Source organism: Heterodontus francisci, chromosome 1 (genome assembly GCF_036365525.1).
Source record: "Heterodontus francisci isolate sHetFra1 chromosome 1, sHetFra1.hap1, whole genome shotgun sequence".
NCBI lineage: Eukaryota > Metazoa > Chordata > Chondrichthyes > Heterodontiformes > Heterodontidae > Heterodontus > Heterodontus francisci.
In genome coordinates this window covers 213,018,834-213,044,031 of record NC_090371.1, presented here as the reverse complement: position 1 = coordinate 213,044,031, position 25,198 = coordinate 213,018,834, and the positions used below count along the sequence as shown (strand labels likewise).

Below are 25,198 nucleotides of genomic sequence, written 5' to 3'. Positions count from 1 at the left end.
TCACCAGGATGTTGCCTGGGCTGGAGCATTTTAGTTATGAGGAGAGACAGGATAGGCTGGAGGTGTTTTCCTTGGAGCGGAGAAGGCTGAGGGGGGACCTGATTGAGGTATACAAAATTATGAGGGGCATTGATAGGATAGATAGGAAGTAACTTTTTCCCTTAGCAGTGGGGTCAATAACCAGGGAGCATAGATTTAAGGTAAGGGGCAGGAGGTTTAGAGGGGAGTTGAGGAAAAGCTTTTTCACCCAGAGGGTAGTTGGAATCTGGAACACCACTGCCTGAAGGGGTGGTAGAGGCAGGAACCCTCACAACATTTAAGAAGTATTTAGATAAGCATTTGAAGCGCCATGGTATACAAGGCTATGGGCCAAGTGCGGGAAAATGGGATTAGATTGGACGGGTGCTTGATGATCGGCGCAGACGCATTGGGCCGAAGGGCCTGTTTCTGTGCTGTAAAACTCTATGACCCTATGACACTCCAAATTAATGTCTAGGTCCACATTAATGTCTAGATCAGCAGAGCAATTAATAAAAATGTATTCAATAGAAAGGCTAATAACAGGTGCTGCTGGCCTTTCCCCCAGGTAGTCACAAAAGACCCTGCTGAGACTGCAGAAACAGAATGAACATGATAACTATAAACAAAGACAGTGCCTCAACCTATATAGCTGCAATCAGACATATAGTCAGACAGCTTCAAAGTTGTAATGAGACAAAGGTCTGCAGTCTGCTACAAATGAGTGGACTGGAGAAGACAGTTGCCTATGAAGAAGCAAAAGGGCTTTGACCAGTCTAAAGCTAAACATTTTGTGTTAAGAACAGATTGTATGTTGCCTGGAGAAGAGGCTGGGGTGGGGGCAGTGAACTGAGGATCCCATATCCTGAAAAAAGAGATGTCAGGAACACTGATGAGTAAAGTTTCTCCTTCTGCTACAACAGTGGATCACCCTCCGTGCTCAACTCACATTCCCTGCTTAAAGGTTGTATTTGTTTATATCTGGGATAGAGTTATAATAAACTTAAGCAAAAAAGGAACCATCCTGTGTTAATGCTTCTTGCCTCTCAGGTGCTGATTATATAACGTGGGGAGTAGTACTCAAAAGATCTATCCTTTTAGTTTGTTAAAAGAAACTTATATTCCAATTTTTTTGTAAGTCTCGTCCACATCCCTCTACAGCCTCTTTGCATCCTTCTCACTGCTTGCTTTCCCACATGACTTTGTATCGTCAACAAACTTGGATACTTGACACTCAGTCCCCTCATCTAAGTCATTGGCCTAGACTGTAAATAGCGGAGATGCAAGTACTGATCCTTGTGGTCCCCCACTATTTACAGCCTGCCAAAACAAAAATGTCCCATTTTTTTCCTACTGTCTGTTTTCTGTCCATTAACCAACCTTTAATAAAAGCAAAATACTGCGGATGCTGGAAATCTGAAACAAAAACAAGAAATGCTGGAATCACTCAGCAGGTCTGGCAGCATCTGTGGAAAGAGAAGCAGAGTTAACGTTTCGGGTCAGTGACCCTTCTTCGGAACCGAAGAAGGGTCACTGACCCGAAACGTTAACCAATCTTTAATCCATGCTAATATATTACCCCAAATCTTTCAGTCCTAATTTTGTATAATAACCTCTTGTGTGGTAGCTTATCGAATGCTTTTTGAAAATCCAAAAACACATCCACTGGTTCCCCCTTATCCATCCTCCTAGTTACATCCTCAAAAAACTCTACAGATTTGTCAAGCACGATTTCCCTTTCATAACTCCTTGTTGACTCGGTTTAATCATAGTATAATTTTCTAAGCGCCCTGTTATCACGTCCCCAATAATTCCAGCATTTGGCATACTACTGAGGTTAGGCTAACTGGCCTACAGTTGGCCAGTTTCTCTCTTTTTTCCTTTCTTAAATAGCAGGGTTTATGTCTACTACCTTCCAATCCTTGGGAATTGTTCTACAATCTAAGGAATTCTAGAAGATCAAAACCAATGTATCCACTATCTCTGCAGCTACCTCTTTTAAAACCCTAGGGTGCAGGTCATCAGGTCCAGGGGATTTGTTGCTACTTAGGTCTATTAATTTCCCTAGTATTAATTGCTTATAATGGTCCTTGGTTCCCCATTATCTCCGGAATGTTTTTTGTGTCTTCTATGTGAAGACAGATGCAAAGTATTTGTTTAATGTCTCTGCCATTTTCTTATTCGCCATTATAATTTCACCTGTCTCTTGCCTCTAATGGGCCCACTAATCTCTTCCAATTTACATGCCTATAGAAATGTTTAAAATTTGTTTTTATGTCTTCTGCTGGTCTACTCTCATTTTCTCATTTCTTGACCCTCCTTTGCTGAATTCTAAAATCCTCCCAATCCGCTACTCTTTTTGTCAACATTATAAGCCTCTTTCTTCGATCTAAGAATACCTTTAACTCCTCGTTAGCCACAGTTGGCCCATTTTTTCTTTGGAGTTTGTGTGCCTTAAAGCAATGTACATTTGTTGCAAATTATGTATTAATTCTTTAAACGATAGCCATTGCTTATCTATAGTCATATTTATTAATGCAGTTTCCCAATCTACCTGAGCCAACTTGCCGCTCATATCTACATAGTGTGCTTTGTTTAGATTTAAGACCCCAGTTTTGGACTTAACTAAATCACTTTCAAACTCAATATAAAATTCTATCATATTATGGTCACTCCTCCCTAGAGGTCCCTTTACTACAAGGTTATTAATAAACCCTTCCTCATTGTGTAATACTAGGTCCAAAACAGTCTGTTCCCTAATTGGTTCCTCCGCATGTTAATCCAGAAAATTATCTTGTATACATTCCATGAACTTGTCCTTCACACTATTACTGCAAATTTGGTTTGCTCTGTCTAAATGAAGATTAATGTCCTCCATGATTACTATATTACCTTTATTACATGCATCTAATTTACTGATTTGTACTCTGCCTTACACAGCTACTGTTAGAGGGGCCTAAAAACAACTTCGTCCAACGGTTCCTGCCCTTTGTTGTTGTTTCTTCCTACTTCACGATTTTCTGAGCCAAGATCCTTTCTTTTTACTGTCTATCCCATCCTCTTATCAGGGCAACCACTCCTCCTTTCCCATTTTATTTATCTCTTCCAAAAGTCAAATATCCTGAAATATTAGTTCCCAACCTTGAGCATTTTGCAACTACATCTCCGTAATGGCTATTAAATCAAAGCTTTTAATTTCTATCTGTGCTATTAATTCTTGTAACTTGTTGCGAATGCTTCGTGCATTCAGATATAGGGCCTTTAGCTTGTGTCTTTTCCTAATTTTCCCTGACGTCGCCTTACTCATTAATGCCTCATCACCTTGGCTATATTCACTGTCCCTTCCTGACTCTGCTTATTACCCAAAACCTTGCTTTTCTCTAGAGCCTTGTAATTTCTCAGTGCTTTTGTATTTTCTCTTCCCCGAATCCTTGCAAACGTCCCCTCCCCCCATTTATTAGCTTAAAGCCCTATTTGCTGCCTTAGTTATTTGATTAGCCAGGGTGCTGATCCCAGCCAGGTTTAAGTGGAGCCCGTCCCAATGGAACAATTCCCTCTTTCCCCAGTACTGGTGCCAGTGGCCCGTGAAACAAAACTCCTTCTTCCCACACTACTCTTTCAACCACACATTTAACCTTCTAATCAGTTTATCCATATGCCAATTGACGCGTGGCTCAGCTAACAATCCAGAGATTACTAGCTTTGAGGTTCTGCTTTTTAATTTAGACCCTAACGCCTCAAACCCTAACAGCAGATCATTCCTAGTTCTACCAATGTCGTTGGTTCCTATGTGGACCACAACAATTGGATCCTCCCTCACCTGCTGCAAGTCGTCCTCCAGGTGCGAGAAGATGTTTTAGCGCTGACACCGGGTAGGCAACACAACCTTCAGAACTCCTGGTCTCGGTTGCAGACAACAGTATCTATTTCTCTGACTATACTGTCCCCTACCACATTCTTTTTCATTCCCCCACTTGAATGTTCTCCTGCACTATGGTGCTATGGTCAGTTTTCCCATCCACCCTGCTGTCCTTGTTCCTATACACAGAGGCAGCAATTACCTCATACCTATTTGTCAAAGTCAAGGGACAATACTCCTCCATCACTGCATCCTGGATCCCCATACCCACTGTTAGTCACACCCTCCTGTCCCTGACCAACTCAAGTTCTACTTAACCTAAGGAGTATGACACTATCCTGGAACGAAGTGTCCAGGTAACACTTCCCCTCCCTGAAGCCCCACAACAGCTGCAGCTCAGAAACATTGCGCCAAACTTCCTCGAGCTGCAGACACTTACCGCAGATATGGTTATCCAGGATTGCAATGCTCTCCACAAACTCCCACATGCTGCAGTTACAGAACACCACCTGTCCTGCCATTTCTATCTAACCTTATTTATTTGATTAGTTACTAATTTAGTAAAGTAACAGCAAGTTATAGTTTCCTAGCTTCGAGATTAAAGAAAAACACTCACCACTACTGGAGGTAAAAGAATAAAAAGCAGCAGTCCTGTCCCCTCTGCACTGAATTCCCACTTGCACAAAATTCCTGACTTTAACCATCTGTGAAGCACTTGGTCCCTTTAAGTTGACAAAGTAACTAGCAAGAGCTAGTATTACTAGTCAGAGCTTGTGCATCATAAGCTTTGTATAGTCTTCATGAGTTTCCTGAAAATGGGTGTAGGACCCTCATTTCAACACCCAAGTGAGATCTGTCCTCATTTCAGGTGGCTGCCCAGGTGCCTAAACATAAAGAAACCTGATTATTTAGAGACAGCCTAAACATACCAGAAAATCAGGTGCAGGCTATCACTCTAAATTCAACATCGTTGGGTCCATTTTATTCCTGTAAGATGAGCCCCAACGACATTGAATTTAGCCCTCCAAATGGTTTATTTTTCTCCAATGGTCGAGGAGACAAAAATGTGATCCCCAGCAGAAGCCACAAAGGTAGATATTCAAGCAAATCTGTAAAGAAAAACAAAAAATCCCAAGGAAAATAGTTTAAAATAGAGTATTAATAAGTCAGGGATAAAACTTTTAGAAGACTTTAACTGTACCTTCTGTGGCCATTTAAAGTTACTTGCATTATTTTTAATGGTGAGAGACTAGAAGCTAGAAAGGAGCAAAAAGATTTAGGTGCCCATGTATACAAAGCACTAAAAGCCAGTACACAGGTACAAAAAATAATCAAAAAGACTAATGGAGTGTTAGTCTTTATCTCAAAGAAACTGGATTTCGAGTGAGGAAATGATAGCAAGTTACAGTTTCCTAGCTTAGTGACAAAAGAAAAACACTCACCAGCTGAAGATGAAACAAACAATAAAATGCAACACCTCCTTCCCCCTCTACACCGAACTTCCACTTAAACCAAATTTTTCAGCTTTTGTCAGACCCCCATCTGGAGTACTATGATCAGTTTTGGACACTGAATTGGTCTTGGAATTGGTACAGTATGATACAGAATGATACTCCAGGGCTTAAAAAGGTTAAATTTTGCATAACCTTCGCCTGTATTCCGTGAAGTGGCAATGATAGAAAATGGGATGTATAATTTCATGACATCATTATTGCTTCATTTAAAATATGTGCACCCGTTTCAGTAAGCATCCCTGGTGCTAAGACATACTGAAAGACTCAAACGATGCAAAAACATGTAGGATCAGGTGCAACAGATTTAGACCCTTTACGAGCCCTGCCAGTCAGATTATCTCCTAAACTTGAGTGATATTCAGAGAACATCCTAACCTGTATCCCAACGGAACACTACATCCTCACTTTTCTACTCTCCAGTGTCCATTGCAGGCTTGAATCCCCTTTGGGTAAGTCCACAGTTCCTCTCTGCATTCGCCGAGCAGCCAATCAAGGCACCCAATGCTGCCATTTACATGCAGCAATCCCAACCGCCCCATCCTTCACTGTCGCTAACTTTCCCACCCAGCATACCCACTGGGGCTAATCTCACCAACCTCCTTTCGGTCTTGCTCACCAAATTCACCATTACTTCCTCGGACTCTGCCAACAGATGAACAATAACCCCCGCCCCCTCCAGAATGTCCTTTCACTTGCAAACAAGGCCTCAAACAAGTTCTCAATTGGGCAAAGGCCAATTTTACTAAGATGAGATCTGATTTGTAAAATGTGAGCTGGTAACAGCTACTTGAAGGTAAATCAGTGTCAGAGTGGTGGGAGGGATTCAAGGAGGAAATAGTGAGGGTTCATACAAAATATACCTCCACACAGGGTGAGACTCTCAAATCTGGAGCCCCTCAGATGTCAAGGAGCATACAGGGTAGAATAAGGCCAAAAAGAGCTTATGTCAGATACTGAGAGCTCAATACTGCAGAAAGCCTACAGGAATAGATAAGTGCAGGGGCAAAATTAAAATAGAAATTAAGACAGTAAAGAGAGGGCATGAAAAGTAATGGCAAGGAAAATACAAACAAATGTTTTGTAAATACATTAACAGTCCTACACTTTCCTCTTGCTGTTTGAGACCAGAAAGATAACCCATGTGTGGACGTGGAGGTGGAAGATGTGGGCATGGCTCTTAATATTTTGTGTCTTTTCTCACAAAAGAGGGGGACAATGCTGACATTGTAGTTAAGGAGGAGTTTGAAATATTGGATGGGATAAACATAGTGAGGAAGGAAATATTAATTGAAAGTAGACAAATTGCCAGGGTCCAGATATAATATATCCTAGGCTATTAACAAAAGCAAGGGAGGAAATACCATCATTTTTCAATCCTCTCTGGCTACAGGTCTGGTGCTGGAGGATTGTTAACATTGTACCTTTCTTTAACATAGAAACATAGAAAATAGGAGCAGGAGTAGGCCATTTGGCCCTTTGAGCCTGCTCCACCATTCATTATGATCATGGCTGATCATCCAACTCAGTAGCCTGTTCCGGCTTTCGCCCCATACCCTTTGATCCCTTTAGACCCAAGAGCTATATCTAACTCTTTTTTAAAACATTCAATGTTTTGGCCTCAACTGCTTTCTGTGGTAGCGAATTCCACAGGCTCACCACTCTATGGGTGAAGAAGTTTCTCCTCATCTCAGTCCTGAAAGGTTTACCCCGTATCCTTAGACTATGACCCCTAGTTCTGGACTCCCCCACCATCAGGAACATCCTTCCTGCATCTACGCTGTCAAGTCCTGTTAGAATTTTATAGGTTTCTATGAGATCCCCCCTCACTCTTCTGAGCTCCAGCGAATATAATCCTAACCGACTCAATCTCTCCTCATATGTCAGTCCCGCCATCCCAGGAATCAGTCTGGTAAACCTTCGCTGCATTCCCTCTATAGCAGGAACATCCTTCCTCAGATAAGGAAACCAAAACTGCACACAATATTCCAGGTGTGGCCTCACCAATGCCCTGTATAATTGCAGCAAGACATCCCTGCTTCTGTACTCAAATCCTCTCGATCTGAAGACCAACATACCATTTGCCTTTTTTACTGCTTGTTGCGCCTGCATGCTTACCTTCAGTGACTGGTGTACGAGAACACCCAAGTCTAGCTGCATATTCCCCTCTCTCAGTTTGTAGCCATTCAGATAATAATCTGCCTTCCTGTTTTTGCTACTAAAGTGGATAACCTCACATATCCACATTATGCTGCATCTTTCATGCATATGCCCACTCACTCAACTTGTCCAAATCACCCTGAAGCCTCTCTGCATCCTCCTCATAACTCACCCTCCCACCCAGTTTTGTGTCATCTGCAAATTTGGAGATTTAAGTTTAGTTCCCCCATCTAAATCATTAATATATATTGTGAATAGCTGGGGTCCTAGCACTGATCCCTGCGGTACCCCACTAGAAACTGCCTGCCATTCGGAAAAAGACCCATTTATCCCTACTCTTTGTTTCCTGTCCGCCAACCGATTTTCTATCCATCGCAATACACTACCCCCACTCCCATGCGCTTTAATTTTACATGCTAATCTCTTATGTGGGACTTTTTTGAACAAAGAACAAAGAACAAAGATAATTACAGCACAGGAACAGGCCCTTCGGCCCTCCAAGCCTGCGCCGATCCAGATCCTCTCTCTAAACATGTCGCCTATTTTCTAAGGTTCTGTATCTCAAAGCCTTCTGAAAGTCCAAATAAACCACATCCACTGGCTCCCCCTCATCAACTCTACTAGTTACATCCTCCATGAATTCTAGTAGATTTGTCAAGCATGATTTCCCTTTCGTAAATCCATGCTGACTCTGTCCGATTCTACCACTGTTCTCCAAGTGCTCTGCTATAAAATCTTTGATAGCGGACTCTAGAATTTTTCCCACTACCGAAGTCAGGCTTACTGGTCTATAATTCCCTGCTTTCTCTCTACCTCCCTTTTTAAATAGTGGGGTTACATTAGCTACCCTCCAATCTGTAGGAACTGTTCCAGAGTCTATAGAATCTTGGAAGATGACCACCAATGCATCCACTATTTCTAGGGCCACTTCCTTAAGTATTCTGGGATGCATACCATCAGGCCCTGGGGATTTATCGGCCTTCAATCCCATCAATTTCCCCAACACCATTTCTCTGCTAATACTGATTTCCTTCAGTTCCTCTCTCTCACTGAGCCCTGTGTTCCCCAACATTTCTGGTATGAAATTTGTGTTCTCCTTTGTGAAGACAGAACCAAAGTATGCGTTTAGTTGGTCAGCCATTTCTTTATTCCCCATAATAAATTCCCCTGTTTCTGACTGTAAGGGACCTACATTTGTCTTCAGCAATCTTTTTCTCTTCACATACCTATCGAAACCTTTACAGACAGTTTTTATGTTCCCCGCAAGCTTTCTTAATCAATCCCTTGGTCCTCCTTTGCTGAATTCTAAACTGCTCCCAATCCTCAGGTCTGTTGCTTTTCCTGGCAAATTTATATGCCTCTTCCTTGGATCTAATATTATCTCTAATTTCCCTTGTAAGCCACGGTTTGGCTACCTTTCCGTTTTACTTTTGTGCCAGACAGGGATAAACAATTGTTGCAGTTCATCCATGCGCTCTTTAAATGTTTGCCATTGCCTATCCACCGTCATCCCTTTAAGTAAGGTTTCCCAATCCATCGTGGCCAACTTGCGCCTCATACCTTCGTAGTTTCCTTTACTAAGATTCAGGACCCTTGTCTCAGAATCAACTATGTCACTCTCCATCTTGATGAAGAATTCTATCATAATATGGTCGCTCGTCCCCAAGGGGTCTCGCACCACTAGATTGTCAATTACTCCTCTCTCATTACACAATACCCAGTCTCGGATGGCCTGTTCTGTAGTTGGTTCCTCAACATATTGGTCCAGAAAACCATCCCATATACACCATCCCAAGAATTCTTCCTTTACGTTATTGTGACTAACTTGATTTGCCCAATGTATATGCAGATTAAAGTCATCCATAATTACAGATGTTCCTTTATCGCATGCATCTCTAATTTCCTGTTTAATGCCATTCCTAACACCACCACTACAGTTTGGGGGGGTGTACATACAACCCCCACTAACTTTTTTTGCCCTTTAATGTTTCTCAACTCTACCCATACAGATTCCACATCATCAGAGCTAATATCTTTCCTCACTTTTGCATTAATTTCCTCTTCAACCAGCAATGCAACTCCACCACCTTTTGCTTTTTGTCTGTCCTTCCTAAATACTGTGCAGCAGAGCCAAGCGTGGTGCAACAAATTGGGCTGTTGCTGCCTTCCCCTGAGAGGCCGTTTCCCCCAACAGTATCCAAAACAGTATATCTGTTTTACAGGGGAATAGCCACAGGAGATTCCTGCACTGCCTGCCTGGACCTCTTGCTCTGCCTGGTGGCCACCCATTCCTCTCCTGTCTGTCGGGTCTGAGCCTGCGGTGTGACCACCTCTCTACACGTGCAATCCACGATACTCTCCGCCTTGTGGATGCTCCACAGTGTCCCCAGTTGCCGCTCCAGCTCTGAGACCCGGGCTACCAGGAGCTGCAGCTGGACACACTTCCTGCACACATGCTGGTCCTGGGCACTGGAATTGTTCCCGGCTTCCGACATGGAGCACGAGGAGCACACCACAGCTTTGAGCTCTCCTGCCTTGACTTAACCCTTTAAATTAAATTAAACCTTCTGGAAGATCTTAATGTCCAATATTATCAGTTACTCTAGGGCCCTTCTTCCCTGGTGCTTATTACTACAGAACTCCCTAAAAATAAACTTACTTTATTTGAAATAAACTTGAAACTTTTCTTACCCGAGATACTTACCCAGCTATTCCCTAACAGCAGTGACTCACCAACCAATCACCTTGCAGCTTTCCTGTGACGTCACTGTTGGCTTTTTCTTCTTTTTTTCTCAAAGCTCCGGCATGCTGGAAGAGGTTCGACTGTTCTCCACTCCTCTCCCGGAAGGTAAGAGACTGGGCCTCGATCCTCGGGCTCAATTTATAGGCTCCGTTCTCGGCATTCTCCCCACAGGTCCGCTCCACTCCGGGAAGCTAAGTTTAAAAGGGAGAGGTAAGCCTAACCTGGGTGGTGGGCAAATTATTGTGAAAAAAAATTCTGAGGGATAGTATTAATCTCATTTAGAAAGGCACAGATTAATCATGGACAGTCAACCTGGACTTGTTGAGGGAAGGTCAAGTCTGACTAAATTGATTACATTTTTTGAGGAGGGAACATTGAGGGTAGCATGTTTGATGTAGTCTACATGGACGTCAGCAAGGCTTTTGATAAGGTCCCACATGACAGACTGGTCAGAAAAGTAAATGCCCATGGGATCCAAGGGAAAGAAGCAAGTTGGACCCAAAATTGGTTCTGTGGCAGGAGGCAAAGGGTAACAGTCTTTTTGTGACTGGAAGGTTGTTTCCAGTGGGGTTCTACAGGGCTCAGTACTAGCTTCCTTGCTTTTCATGGTATATATCAATGATTTAGACTTAAATGTAGTGGGCATGATCACAAAATTTGTAGATGATAAAAAAAAAATTGGCCGTGTAGCTCATAGTGAGGAAGAAAGCTGTACACTGCAAGAAGATATCAATGGGCTGGTCAGGTAGAAAGAAAGTGGAAAATGGAATTCAATCCAGAGAAGCATGAGGTAAGCATTTAGGGAGGGCAAATAGACAAGGAAATGCACAATAAAAGGTAGGATACTAACAAGCGTAGAGGAGCAAAGGGACCTTGGAGTACATATTTACAAATCCCTGAAGGTAGCAGGACAGGATGGTAAGGTGGTTAAGAAGGCATATGGGCTACTTTATTTGCCAAGGGATAGAATATAAGAGCAGGGAGATTAAGCTAGGACTGCATAAAATACTGGTTAGGCCACAGTTATGGTCAACACATTACAGGAAGGATGTTATTGCACTAGAGAGGCTACAGAGGAGATTTATGAAGATGTTGCCAGGATTGGAAAGTTTTAGCTATTAGGAAAGATTGGATAGGCTGGGATTGTTTTCTTTGGAACAGAGGAGGCTGAGGGAGATTTAACTAAGGTGTAGAAAATTATGAAAGACCAAGATACAATGGAGAGGAAAGACCCATTTCCCTTTGCAGAGAAGTCAATAACCAGGACGCAAAGATTAAAAGTAATTGGTAAAAGGAAATCTAGGGAAGTTGAGGAGGGTGGTGGGGTTCTAGAACTCATTGCCTAAAAGGGTGGTAGAGGCAGAAACTCTTAATGAACTTTTTAAAATATACTTGGAAGTGCTATAACCTACAAGACTACAGGCCCAGAGCTGGAAAGCAGGATGAGGCTGGATAACGCCATTCCAGCCGGCAAAAACACTAAGCCAAATGGCCTTCTTCTGTGTCGTAAATTTCTATGATTTTATGAAGGCCCTGGTCATCCAAAAGATTATTGTGGACAGCTAGATTGAGACCATGCCATTGACTGAAACTTGGTTCACAAGTGGCAACACCTTGTCCCTTAATAAAGTTGTTTTCCACACCCACCCACCATCACCACCACCCAGACCCCAAATACACTTGCCACTGTTTTCTCTGCCCAAATCACCATGGTAGCGGTGTGACCAAATCACACTTTGGTCACTCCTCTAGCATGTTCTCTTTCTTTGAGTACTTCAATTTCTCCAATCTCACCTGCCCTTTAAAATTCTGATTCTCTATCAGCCCTACCCCAGGTCTCTCACAGGAATATTAGACTCTGCACTAAACAATTCCTTATCCTCAGAATTCCAATCTCCAGTTCAACTAGTTTTCTTTCGTGTGATTTTACTGTTCTCATTTTGTCCATAAACCACACCCTCCATACAAATACTTCTTCCATATCGTGATTTCCGCCTCCACCTTGCGAGATCACAGGCTTCTCGACAAGGCCATCTCCCACCAGACTTGAACTGATGTGGCAGACAACTGTGTCATGCAGGCCCCCACCTACCAAGATGAGGCACATTAATTTAGGGACACATGGATATTAAATTTCAAATTGTTGCTGGGAAGAGTGGGAGACCTGTGACAAGGGGTTGCCAGGCCACTGGCTGGAAAGACATTTTTGCATATTAACAGACAGTGCTTGTGGACAAAGGAGCTATTCCCTGCTCCAATTCAATCCATAAACAGACATGGTCAGACCAGTTGCTCATATGACTAACTGGCTGTTTCAGAGTTAGAACTGAGAGCCTACAGAAAGCAGAATGCTCCTGGACTGAAGCAGACCTCCTTTCCGGTCGGTCTGCTCCTAATCTCTTTCTCACAAGCCTCTGAGTCCGCTGAAGACACATGAACCCCAAGAGAGAAAAGTCTCATATAGTGAGCAAGGTTTAAGAAGAATACTGGGCCCCAATGAAAAGCAAGATCTTCCGACAATCAAGGACTCTACAGTGAGCTTGAAGACCCATAACAAAAACTCTTCAGATATTACTTCAAACTTTTCCACTTTAGTTTTCTTCTGCTCTTTCTGTCCCTATCTGCATGTGTGTATTGCGCATGCATGCTAGCGTGGGCGCGTCGTGAATCAGTAGGCATTAATCGAATAAGAGTTTTATTAATAAATTTCACTTTTCTTCTTTAAACCTGAAAAAACCTGTTGTTTTGGTTCCTTTGACTTATAATTGGAAAGCGGCGAACAAGGATTCACCAAGGGGCAGCTAAAAACACGGTGTGTTTAAAATTTAAACACTGTTACAGTAAGACCAGATGAAAGCTGAAAGGGAACCCTAGACCTCTTTCTCACCTGGTTGTAACAACTGGTATAGCCATTCACCAACAGATCTGGCTGGACCACAAAGTACTATCAAGTCCTGCTCACATCTGCCAAAACTGCTCACCCTTTGAGGATCATTCTGAAATGCAGATAACCCCGAGCTTCATTTCTTAATGACAAACCATCTTCTTAAACCCCTCTCCTCTGTCTCCTCCACCCTCACCTCAAACAACAAATGCAAGGAGCTGATGGACTACTTCATCACTAAGACCATCCGATCAGCTACCACTTCCCTCCCTTCCCCTAGTCCACCAGGCCAAAAGTTCTCTGAGGCTCCCCTCTGCCCTAGCCCTGAACTTGTATCTTTCTCTAGTTTCTCTCCCATCTCCCCTCATGTCCACTTTGAGCTCTTCTTGTCCATGAGACCCACCTCCTGCTCTCTCGACCCTGTTAGCACTAAACAGCGGGCCCCTAATTTCCCTTCTTGGCTCCCAGGTTAGCTGATAATGTTAACAATTTTCTCTGCTTAGGTATGGTCCCCCTCTCCTTATAATCTGCCATCATCACCCCTCTCCTCAAAAAAACAATCCTTGACACCTCCGCCATTGCAAACTACCTCCCCATCTCCAACCTCTCTTTCCTTTCCAAAGTCCTTAAACATGTTACAAAAGCAAATTACTGTGGATGCTAGAAATAACAGAAAATGCCGGAAATACTCAGCAGAACAGGCAGCATCTGTGGAGAGAGAAACAGAGTTAACGTTTCAGATCAATAAGCTTTCATCAGAACAGTTCATCAGTAAATCTAGCTAGACTACATTCAGCACTATCAGACCTCACCCTTCTGTGTTAAAGCCACCCACTACTCCATGATTATTCCGGAAGGCAGAAATAAGCCCTAGCTTCCCCCCCACCACCCCCCCCAACTATCAACTGTTTGCTTAATCTCCTCTCCTTCTCCCAGAATTCACCCTACAAAGCCCTGATCTGTGTCTTTCCCCAGTTTCCCTCCTATCCCTCATCACGCTATTTTGTCCACGAGACCCACTTTATGCTTTGATCCCACTCAATATCCGTTCCTGGTCCCACAGAATCATAGAATTGTTACAGTGCAGAAGGAGGCTATTTGGCCCATCGTGTCTGCACTGGTTCTCTGAAAGAGTAATTCATTCAGTTCCATTCCCCTGCCTTCTCCCCATAATCTTGCACATTCTTCCCTTACATATATAATAGTCCAATTCCCTGTTGAATGCTTCAATTGAACCGACCTCCAACACACTCTCAGGCAGTACACCCCACACCTTAACCACTTACTGCATGAAAATATTTTTCATGTCCCTTTTTCTTCTTTTACAAAATCCTTTAAATCTGTGCCCTCTCATTCTCAATCCTTTCATGAGTGGGAACAGTATCTCTCTATCTATTCTGTCCAGACCCCTGATAATTTTGAATACCTCTATCAAATCACCTCAGCCTTCTCTTCTCCAAGGAAAACAGTCCTAATTTCTCCAATTTATCCTCATAACTGAAGCTCCTCATCCCTGGAACCATTCTCATGAACCTTTTCTGTACTCTCTCCTTTGCCCTCACATCTTCCAAAAGTGCAGTACCCAGAGCTGGACACAATATTCCAGCTGAGGTCGAACTAGTGTCTTATACAAGTTCAATATAGCTTCCTTGCTCTTGTACTCTATGCCCCTATTAATAAAGCCCAGGATGCTGTACGCTGTATTAACTGCTCTCTCAACCTGTCCTACCACCTTCAATAACTTATGCACATATACACCTAGGTCCCTCTGCTCCTGCACCCCCTTTAGAATTGCACTCTTTATTCTACATTGTCTCTCCATGTTCTTCCTACCAAAATAAATCACTTCATATTTCTCTGCATTGAACTTCATCTACCACCTGTCTGCCCATTCCACCAACTTGTCTATGTCCTTTTGAAGTTCTACACTATCCTCCTCACAGTTCACAATGCTTCCAAGTTTCAAATCATCTGCAAACTTTGAAATTGTGCCCTGTACACCAAGGTCTAGGTCATTAATATGCATCAGGAAAACCAACACTGACCCTGGGGAACTCCACTATAAAACTTACTCCAGCCCAAAAAACGTCCATTAACCACTACACTTTGTTTCCTGTCATTCAGCCAATTCCATATCCATGTTGCTGCCGTCCCTTTTATTCCATGAGCGATAACCTTGCTCACAAGTCCGTTGTGCGGCACTTTATCAAATGCCTTCTGAAAGTCCATGTCCACCACATCAACAGCACTGCCCTCATCAACCCTCTCTGTCACCTGCTCAAAAAAAATCCAGCAAGTTAGTTAAACATGATTTTCCCTGAAGAAATCCATGCTGGATTTAATTAACCCACAATTGTCCATGTGACTATTAATTTTATCCCAAATTAATTTTTCTAGAAGTTTCCCCACCATCGAAGTTAAACTGACTGGCCTGTAGTTGCTGGGCTTATCTTTACACCCTTTTTTGAACAAGGGTGCAGCGTTTCCAATTCTCCATTCCTTTTGCACCATCCTTGAGTCTAAGGAAGAATGAAAAGTTATGGCCAGTGCCTCCAAAATTTCTACCCTCACTTCCCTCAGTATCCTTGAATGCGTCTCATCCGGGCCTGGTGCTTTATCCACTTTAGGTACAGACAGCCTATCTAATACTTCCTCTTTATCAATTCTAAACCCCTCTAGTGTCTGACTTACCTCCTCTTTCACCATTGCCTGGGTTGCATCTTCTTCCTTGGTAAAGACAGATGCAAAGTATTCATTTAATACCTCGGCTATGCCCTCTGCCTCCATGTGTAAATCCCCTTTATGGTCCCTAATCAGCCCCACTTCTCCTTTGACCACCCTTTTACTTTCTATATGTCTATGGAAAACTTTGGGATTCCCTTTAATGCTAGCTGCCAGTCCCTTTTCATGCTCTCTCTTTGCTTCTCTTATTTGTTTTTTCACTTCCCCTCTGGACCTTCTATACTCAGTCTGGTTCTCAATAGTATTTTCTCCCTGGCATCTTTTATAAGCACACGTTTTCTTCTTTATCTTAACCTCTACCTCTTTTGGCATCCAGGGAGGTCTGGATTTGTTTGCCCTACCTTTCCCCTTCGAGGGAACATACCTTGACTGTGCCCAAACTATCTCGTCTTTGAAGGTAGCCCATTGTTCAGCGACTGTTTTTTCTACCAACCTTTGACTCCAACTTATTTGCCCCAGCTCCAATCTTACCTCTTTGAATTTGGCTTTCCCCCAGTTAATTATTCTTGCTCTGGATTGTTCTTTGTCCTTTTCCATATTCAGCCTGAACCTTATGATACAATGATCACTGTCCCCTAAATGCTTTCCTACTGATACTTGATCCATTTGGCCCACCTCATTCCCAAAAACCAGGTCCAGCAGTGCCTCCTTTCTCGTTGGACTAGCAACATACTGCTGTAGAAAATTTTCCTGAACACACTCTAGGAACTCTTGCCCCTCACTACCCTTTACACTGCTACTATCCCAGTCTATGTTGAGATAATTAAAGTCCCCCATTATAAATACCCTATAATTATTGCACTTCTCTGTAACTTCCTTACAAATTTGTTCCTCACATCCCTCCCACTAGCTGGTGGCCTATAGACAACATCGAGAAATGTAACGGCACCTTTTTGTTCCTTAGCTCTAGCCATATTGATTCTGTGCTCAACCCCTCTGGGATATCCTTTTTTCCAACACTGCAATGCTCTCCTTAAATCAATACCGCCGCCCCTCCCCTTTTTTCCCTTTCCTATCTTTCCTGAACACCTTGTATCCAAGAATATTTAACACCCAGTCCCGATGTTCTTTGAGTCAGGTCTCTGTTATAGCCACATCATACTTCCAAATGGTAATCTGCACCTGTACCTCACCAATCTTATTTAGCACACTTCATGCATTCACATACATGCACATTAACTCTGATTTAGACTTTATTACTTTCTCCCCTACTCTGACCCCACTTAATAACTTACTATTCCCTACTCTAGTGCTATCCATCTCTCTCAGTATTCTGTGCACCTGGATATTCCTCTCTGATATTTACTTCTGGTTTGCACAACCCTGACAAGTTACTAGTTTTGCTTCCCTCCAATCTGAGCTCCCTCTCAGGTTCCCCTACAGAGCCTGGGAACTATAGACCTTATCAACCTGTCAACCAACCAACTTTCCATTACTGGGAAGATGTCCTTTATGAACATTGGGAAAGGGAAGGGGTCATTAGAGGTTCACAACAAGGCTTCTGAAAAATTGATCATGCCTTATAAATTTGATACAGTTTTTTGAGAAAGTCACTAGCACACTGGATGAGGAAATCTGGTTGTCATTGCTTTTCTGTACTTTCAGAAAGCCTTTGATAAATATCTCACAATAGGTTACTTTGCAAGATAAAATCTTGCATCAGTAGAAATATGAAATGCTGGATTAGGACTTGGATCCAATCTCACAGCCAAAATGTTGTAGTTAATGTAAGTTATTGTTAATGTATGTTGTTTAGCCTGGAAGCACCTAACTGGTGCCAACCCCCATGAATCAGTCCTAACCTGCTATTGTTCACTGTCTTTATTAATGACCAGGACAGTGACACCAAAATGTGTGCAACAGTTAAGAAGGTATGGGAGTGCAATTAAATACAAAGATTTAGATGTGCTAGGGGAGTGGACCACACAATGACAAAAGGCATATAGTATAGATAAATGTACTGTCATGCATGTTGGTAAGGCCAACACAGAATACATTAATCATTTGCAGGGAACGATAATGAGAGAGGTCGAGAAAGAAAAAAACCGAGATGTCATTTGTGTACAGATCACTAAAATATCACGACCAATGTAAAGAGATGTTGAGGTGTATAAATAAAATTCTTCAGTATAAATCAAGGCTGCATTTGCTGGAGACGCTACCACTAGGTGGCGCTGCAATGGCACATGCGCAAATGCAGCCTGTGCCACTAAAACGCCACAATCTGCGACGTCAGGCACCTGCCAGGATTAAAGATGGCGCTGCTCAAATAATCACACGATGGCAACCTAAACACATGGCAGCACACAATGGCTGGAGGGGAGGGAGTGAGCGGGCCGGAGAGGGGAGGGGAGCGAGCGAGTGAGCCAGCGGTCGTGGGAGGGGGGCGGTGAGCGAGCGGGCACGGGGCTGTGAGCGAGCGGGCGGGGGCTGTGAGCAAACGGGCGGGGGCTGTGAGCAAACGGGCGGGGGTCAGGAGCAGGCGGCAGGGGGAAGGAGGAGAGCGCACCCGCCACCAGCAAGGTCTTCGGCCGCGCTCTCCCTGCACCCACTCACTACCTGCTCCCCAGACTCCCTCTCCCCCCACCCCTGCTCTCTCCCCACTCCCCAGATCCCCTCTTACCCCCCACCCCTGCTCGCTCCGGCCCGATCCCCCCACCATCTGGCTGCGTTACGCGATGATGTCATCTGCGCATGCGCCAACCCCACCTGGCCGCGTTACGCGATGACGTCATCTGCGCATGTGCAGAGGGTAGGAATGCCTGTGCGCAGATTGGCGCAGTCGGATGATGTAAGCTGCCAGCTGCGTTGTCAGTAATCACTTTGATAAATCAAAAGACACCATTTTGACACTATACAGGCCACTGGTCAAACCATATCTGGAGTACTGTGTTCAGTTTTGATTTCCCACATAATGGTGGATAATGGCCTTGAACAACGTCTGGAGGATAGAAGAATGATTCCTAGCTTAAAAAAACGTCAACTACTCCGTTAGGCTCAAGGACCTTGGACTATTTACTTCATAGCACAGCCGACTTAGAGGTGACCTGTTAAAAGGTTTCTGTGGCCTGACCTGTTAATGGAACTCATCAATAACCTTTTAACCAATCGATTTGCTAACAAATTCTGAGTTTCCAACTCTAACAATGCAATCCTCAAATTGGGGAATTGGATAAGAATCAGTCTTTGTTACAGAATTAACCTTTCAAAAATCAGTGCAGAATCGCTGTGATCCATCGGGTTTTGGTACCAGTATGACAGGAGAACTCCACTACTTTGACTTGCTTCAATGATATCATGGTCCAGCAAAATTTAATTTCCTCTCTAACTTGAGCCAATATTTCAGAGTTGAATCGGTAAGGGTTTTTGTTTGATGGGTGTAGCATTTCCCACATCAACTTCATGCATAGCTAAAGAAGTTCGCCCTGGTCTATCTATACACACTGACTCTTCATTTTTTTTTAATGTAGCTTGGCTGTCACCTTGAGGCCTCTCTGGAAGATGGTGTAATATTCTATCCAAATTGGCTAATTTTATCTTTAGGGGTTCAATTTGAGAACTTCAGTCTCTGACTCACCGCAAATGTATTCATATCACTATTTCCCTTCCTTGCTACCTGGAGGGGATTTGAGGAAAAACATTTTCACCCAGAGGGCGGTTGGAATCTGGAACACATTGCCTGAAGGGATGGTAGAGGCAGGAACCCTCACAACATTTAAGAAGTATTTAGAGAGCACTTGAAACACCATAGCATACAAAGCTTTGGGCCAAGTACTGGAAAATGGGATTAGAATAGATAGGTGCTTGATGGCAGGCATGGACACGATGGGCCAAAGGGCCTGATTCTGTGGTCTACAACTCTATGCCTGCCCACTTTTTTTTAATGTTTTGCTTTGGGCTAAAGCTTTCATTATTCTGTCACTTAACACCCCCTCTGCACTAACGTTTTGTATTTCACCACACCATTAACAAACTCTTTGCCTTTGCCTCATGACCTCCTTGTCAGTTATTCTCGGTGACCCTCTGTCCTATCAACACCTTCCCACATTTGTTCTATTTTGCCCCACCCCCACTTTATTTGCTTAATACCTATTACATTTCTAACCTTTGCCAGTTCTGATGAAAGGTCACTGACCTGAAACGTTAACTTTACTTCTCTCTCCACAGATGCTGCCAGGCCTGCTGAGTATTTCCAGCACTTTTAGGTTTTATTTCAAATTATTAAATGTGAATTTAAGACTGCTATCAGGAGGTTCTTCCCTACACACAAAAAATGAATTCACTTGTAAATACAGTAGTAGAGATGAAAGCCCTGGAATCATTAAATAAACAATGCCACAAAGGGGAGTCTGTAGGGTATTTCCATATACATGAATGGATATGGATCAAATGGCCTTCCTCATCTGTAATTACTTTGCGATCTTGTGAAATTGGGTATACTGCACATGCTCATACAGTACAATCCCAATTCTGTTAACAGTATCATTGTGTTGAGCACAAGATTGATATAGATATTAAACGTATGTAGTTGCCATTGCAGAACTTATTGTTACAGAAAGACATTTAACCTGTTTTGACATATATTTTATGCAGATTCTGACACTACTGTCATGTAAACACTTACCTAGATGTTGGCCTCTGAAATTGCCTGCTAGATGGTAAATCACAATTTTGCAGCTGTTCCTGCAGATTAGGCTGTGATGTTGCTGAATACTGCTTTTCAACTGTTGACATTTTAACTCTGTGGTAGGGCAGTCAGAAAACTGCAAATATTGAATGTCTGCAAATAGAATATTACATATTTAGCTCAATGTGTGGGGAAATTTTCAGTGCCTTTTTATCCCTGTCTGAATTAAATATGCTTTTATCCCTGGATGACAAATTATTTCTTGTCCTCCGTCTTTCACACATTTGCTTGTTATTGAGATCAGAATTCAAGCTGTAATCAAAAATATGGAGTCCAATGTTCATCTATGGGTGTTAGCCCATTAAAGAACGCAAATATCACCAAAATGGTCATGTGGTAATAGCACTCAACTTACTAGGGTAAATTCTTCACAGATTTGCATGGGTGCAGGGACTACCTAAATGGTGGAAATTGTATGTAAGTGAAATTTAGAGGAACAGAGATAATTAGAGGGAAATGTTGGGAGGGGAGTCAAAGATATTCTGGCATTAGGAAAGGCTTAAAAAATTTAACTCACAAGGATAAAGTAGAAGTGTGCTAAAAAATGCCAGGCAAAGATGAAGTGAAAGGAAATTCAATATATAGGCTTAGTTGAGGAGGCAAGTGACAGAACAGGCTTACCATCTCTGACAGCTACTGAAATGAATGTGGTAATGGAAATGTTACTGCAAGAGGTGGTTGTGAGGAGTATGAACTCCTAGTCATTGTACCGCACATCTCCATGGATCAGTATCACAGCACGCCTGGACAGAGGTGGAAGCAGGCTTCAGGCTAAAGCTAAAGTGTCCTTGCAGCAGATGGCAGAACTCTTCAGATCAAGATCTCAGGAAGATAAAGAATTAGTTTAGACAGATATGCAATCAATATTGCTGCCAACAGGCTCTTGTCCCATCATGCAGCACCTCATTCACCAACTCTGCTGATTTTAGAGTTTAACTATGCCCCCTGAATCAAAGATACATTTATGCTATTCCTACCAGTAGCTGCAATATCAATTCCAGCTATCTTATAATGCCTTACTCAAATTGGAATTGCACAGGATAAAGCTCCATACATGCATGCACAGCGATCACCTCCCAGCAGTTAAACTTTAAATTAGACAGCGTAGGCATAAGCACCACACTCTCTAACCATTTAAATTGAGGTGGCAGTTATACCCCACATGCTGTCAAAATTGTTTTCTAAAAATGTTTTGTGATACAAACATACATACAAACATACAAATTAAGAGCAGGAGTAGACCACTCGAGCATGCTCCGCCATTCAATAAGATCATGGCTGATCTGATTGTAACCTCGACTCCACATTTACGTCTACTGCTGATGGTCTTTTACCCCCTTGCTTAGCAAGAATCTATCCATCTCTGCCTTAAAAATATTCAAAGATTCTGCTTCCACTGCCTTTTGAGGAAGAGAATTCCAAAGACTCACGAACCTCAGAGAAAAAATTTCTCATCTCTGTCTTAAATGGGCGACCCATATTTTTAAACAGTGACCCCTAGTTCTAGATTCTCCCACAAGAGCAAATATCTTTTCCACATCCACCTGTCAAGATCCCTCAGAATCTTATATGTTTCAATCAAGTCGCCTCTTACTTCTAAAATCCAGCGGATACAAGCCTAGCCTGTTCAACCTTTCTTCATAAGGCAACCCACCCATTCCAGTTATTAGTCTAGTAAACCTTCTCTGAACTGCCTCCAATGCATTTACATCTTTCCTTAAAGGAGACCAATACTATACACACTACTCCAGATGTGGTCTCACAATGCCCTGCATAGCTGAAGCATAACCGCTCTACTTTTGTATTCAATTCCCCTTGCAATAAATGATAACATTCTATTAGCTTTCCTAATTACTTACTGTACCTGCAAACTAACCTTTTGTGATCCATGCACTAGGACACCCAGATAACTCTGCATCTCTCACCATTTAGATAATATGCTTCCTTTTTATTCTTCCTGCCAAAATAGAGAATTTCACATTTTCCCACATTATACTCCATTTACCAGATCTTTGCATACGCGCTTAATCTATCTATATCCCTTTGTAGCATCCTTATGTCCTCTTCACAACTTAACATAAGGAGCAGGAGTAGCAGTCAGCCATTTGTTCCCTGCAGCCTGCTCTGCCATTCAGTAAGATCATGGTTGATCTGATCTCGGCTGCAAATTCACTTTCCTGCCTGTTCTCCATTACTCTTGACTCCCCTATAATTCAAGAATCAACTCAACCTTGATTTCAGATACTAAGGCATTCCACATGCAAGCTTCTTATGTCACTTAAAAAGTTGAAAGTCAGGCAATTCCTGTCTTCAGAGAAAGATCGCCCAAGCCACAGAAAATTGTTTCTGATTGACTTCAGGAGATATTTTAGAATTTTTTAAAGCCAGTTTGATTTGTAATTTACTTGATTGCCTGGGTAATTGTCAATAATTGACTTAAGGAAGGTACAATAATATAAATTAGTTGCATAAGTATTAGCAGCTATAGTTAAGCCAACTTAAAGGTCAGGTATTAAAATGCAAAAGAGGAATAGTAAAAGTTACCAAGCAGGGCCGAGGTCTAACGTGCTGAAGTTGTATAAGAGAAACCAGGAGCCTGATAAGCCGAGCCTTACTCTAAAGTCACAAAAAAAGAAACAAAACAAATTGAATTTGACGCAACTCTCACCGGCTCTGAAGCTAAAGAGTGAGCTCGGTATGGGACGGGAGCAGGGATTTCAAAAGATAAGCAGCAGCCGCTGCCTGAAGTTGGTCTCCTGCTCCTGTTACTGTCGCTATGAATCACGACGCCGGCCACCGTCTCCATGACAACGACAGCGCGAGCGCTCTCGAGACAAAGGCGGGAAGTGGGGCACGTGAGCGGTTACGAGAAGTGGGGAAGAGAAACGGTGTGAACGGTAAGAACAGTAATGTGATGCTCAAAACAAGGCTGAGAGCGAGTGCAGCTGTTTGAGACAATATTTACAGCTATCCTTTTAGCAATGACGCCGAATAATTCCCCAAGTCTTTATTTTTAATTTTGCTGCTATTTCAGGCTGAGCCAATCAATAAAGCAATCGGTGATGGTACTGTGTTCACATACGGTTTCCCATTTTAAAATGCTGACCTAGAACGTGTTGGCATCCTGCCATCAATGAAAGATGATGGACACACAGCAAACAATACTTTTAAATGAGGTGTCTTCTCTTGGTATAACTTTGCTGATGGCTGTGATGGCCAAACCTTGAGAGGCAGGTTCTGCCACAAGTGCCACATGTGAAGCTGCCAAGTGATGCTGTGAGTTGTTTTTAGTGTTGGCACTTGTTGCCAAGCTGCTGGTCCTCGTGGTAGTGCACACCAGTCCACAGGATGTATCACTATTTCCCTCTTTTGTCAGCTAGTGACTCCCATGTGTGATAGTCAACATTTAGGGCCTCATGTCACTCTTGTAAGCATCCTTGAAGCCTACCTTTGGGTGCCCCACTGGTCGTCTGGCCCCAGCCACCTCACTATACAGAAGGTTCTTAGTTGTGCGACCGTCTTCCATCCTGCGGACGTGTCTGATCCACCAATGCCACCTCTGTTTGATTAGTGCCAACACACTTGGGAGCTCTGCCTTTGAGAGGACTGCCACATTTGTGATTTTGCCTTGCCAGGATTTGCCCATAATGTGCCATAGACAGTGCAGATGGAAATTATTGAACTTCTTTTCCTGGTAGCTGTAAGTCGACCATGTTTCACAGCCATCCAGCAAGATGCTGAAAGCACTTATAAACCATCAGCTTAGTCCCAAGGGTCAGCTTGGTGTTATCCCATGCGTGTTTTGTGAGTTGGCCAAAGGTGGTAGCTGCTTTCCTATGTGTGTATTGAGCTCCGCATCAAGGAACAGATTGTCTGTTACTGTGGACCTAAGGTAGAAGAATTTGCTAAGCACTTCCAGTGGGGTGGTGTTTAGTGTGATCAGGGATACAACACTTTGTCCCATGAACACGGTTTTCTTGATGCCTATAGTCAAGGAGAATAAGTTACAGGCATGGAAGCGACCTCAAAAGTATGACAGAAAAAAGTAAAGGTAATATGTGCAAGAAGCCTTGCACAATACTTATAATTTACTTGATGTTTGGGATTGCACAACAAAAAGACCTTTATGTTTTGCCTGTTGTATGTACCATGACAGCAGTAAGAGAACCACTTATCCCTGGTTAGCAGGGGAAATGAGAGCAGCTATTGACACAAGCAGGATGCAAAGTTATAAAAATACAATACAAATTTCCTACAGCTATATATCTGGAGGCATCAAATTTCACTTGTATTGGGTCGAAAAAAGACTCCGTGTACTTTGTGTTACTGTTCTGAAAAAATACAGCTGCAGATATTGATAAATCATGTTACTGTAATAATTTTTGTGGGCAGTCACTTACTGCGACATTCCAGAACCATGTTGGTTGCCTTAGCAAGTTTGCAATGCACTACTCGTAACTTTTCCAATGCAGTTTTGACATTTTTAATATTAAATCTAAGGAAGCAGAGTTCCATCAAGCCTCTAACAGGAAAATGTACTTATCGAAGGATTTATGCTCTGATTCGTCAGCTGATTGTAAAGGCACTAATCTAA

At 42.8% G+C, this 25,198-nt stretch overlaps 1 protein-coding gene across 5 annotated transcripts in view; it reads right to left on the bottom strand.

The window, feature by feature from the left end:
- The window catches only part of ttc29 (tetratricopeptide repeat domain 29), a 541,923-nt gene extending 518,554 nt beyond the window's left edge, over nucleotides 1-23,369 (bottom strand). For 2 of the 5 annotated variants that reach the window (XM_068020175.1, XM_068020244.1), the window contains exons 1-2: nucleotides 23,273-23,369; nucleotides 20,542-20,697 (exon numbers count right to left, since the gene is read on the bottom strand). In XM_068020175.1, coding sequence (XP_067876276.1) covers nucleotides 20,542-20,651 — 110 coding nt within the window. In that variant the 5' untranslated portion in view covers nucleotides 20,652-20,697; nucleotides 23,273-23,369. Of the gene's footprint in view, nucleotides 1-20,541; nucleotides 20,698-21,225; nucleotides 21,272-23,148 lie in introns of those variants that run through there. The other 3 variants (XM_068020184.1, XM_068020194.1, XM_068020202.1) reach the window with 3 other exon arrangements.
- Nucleotides 23,370-25,198: the final 1,829 nt, after the last annotated feature.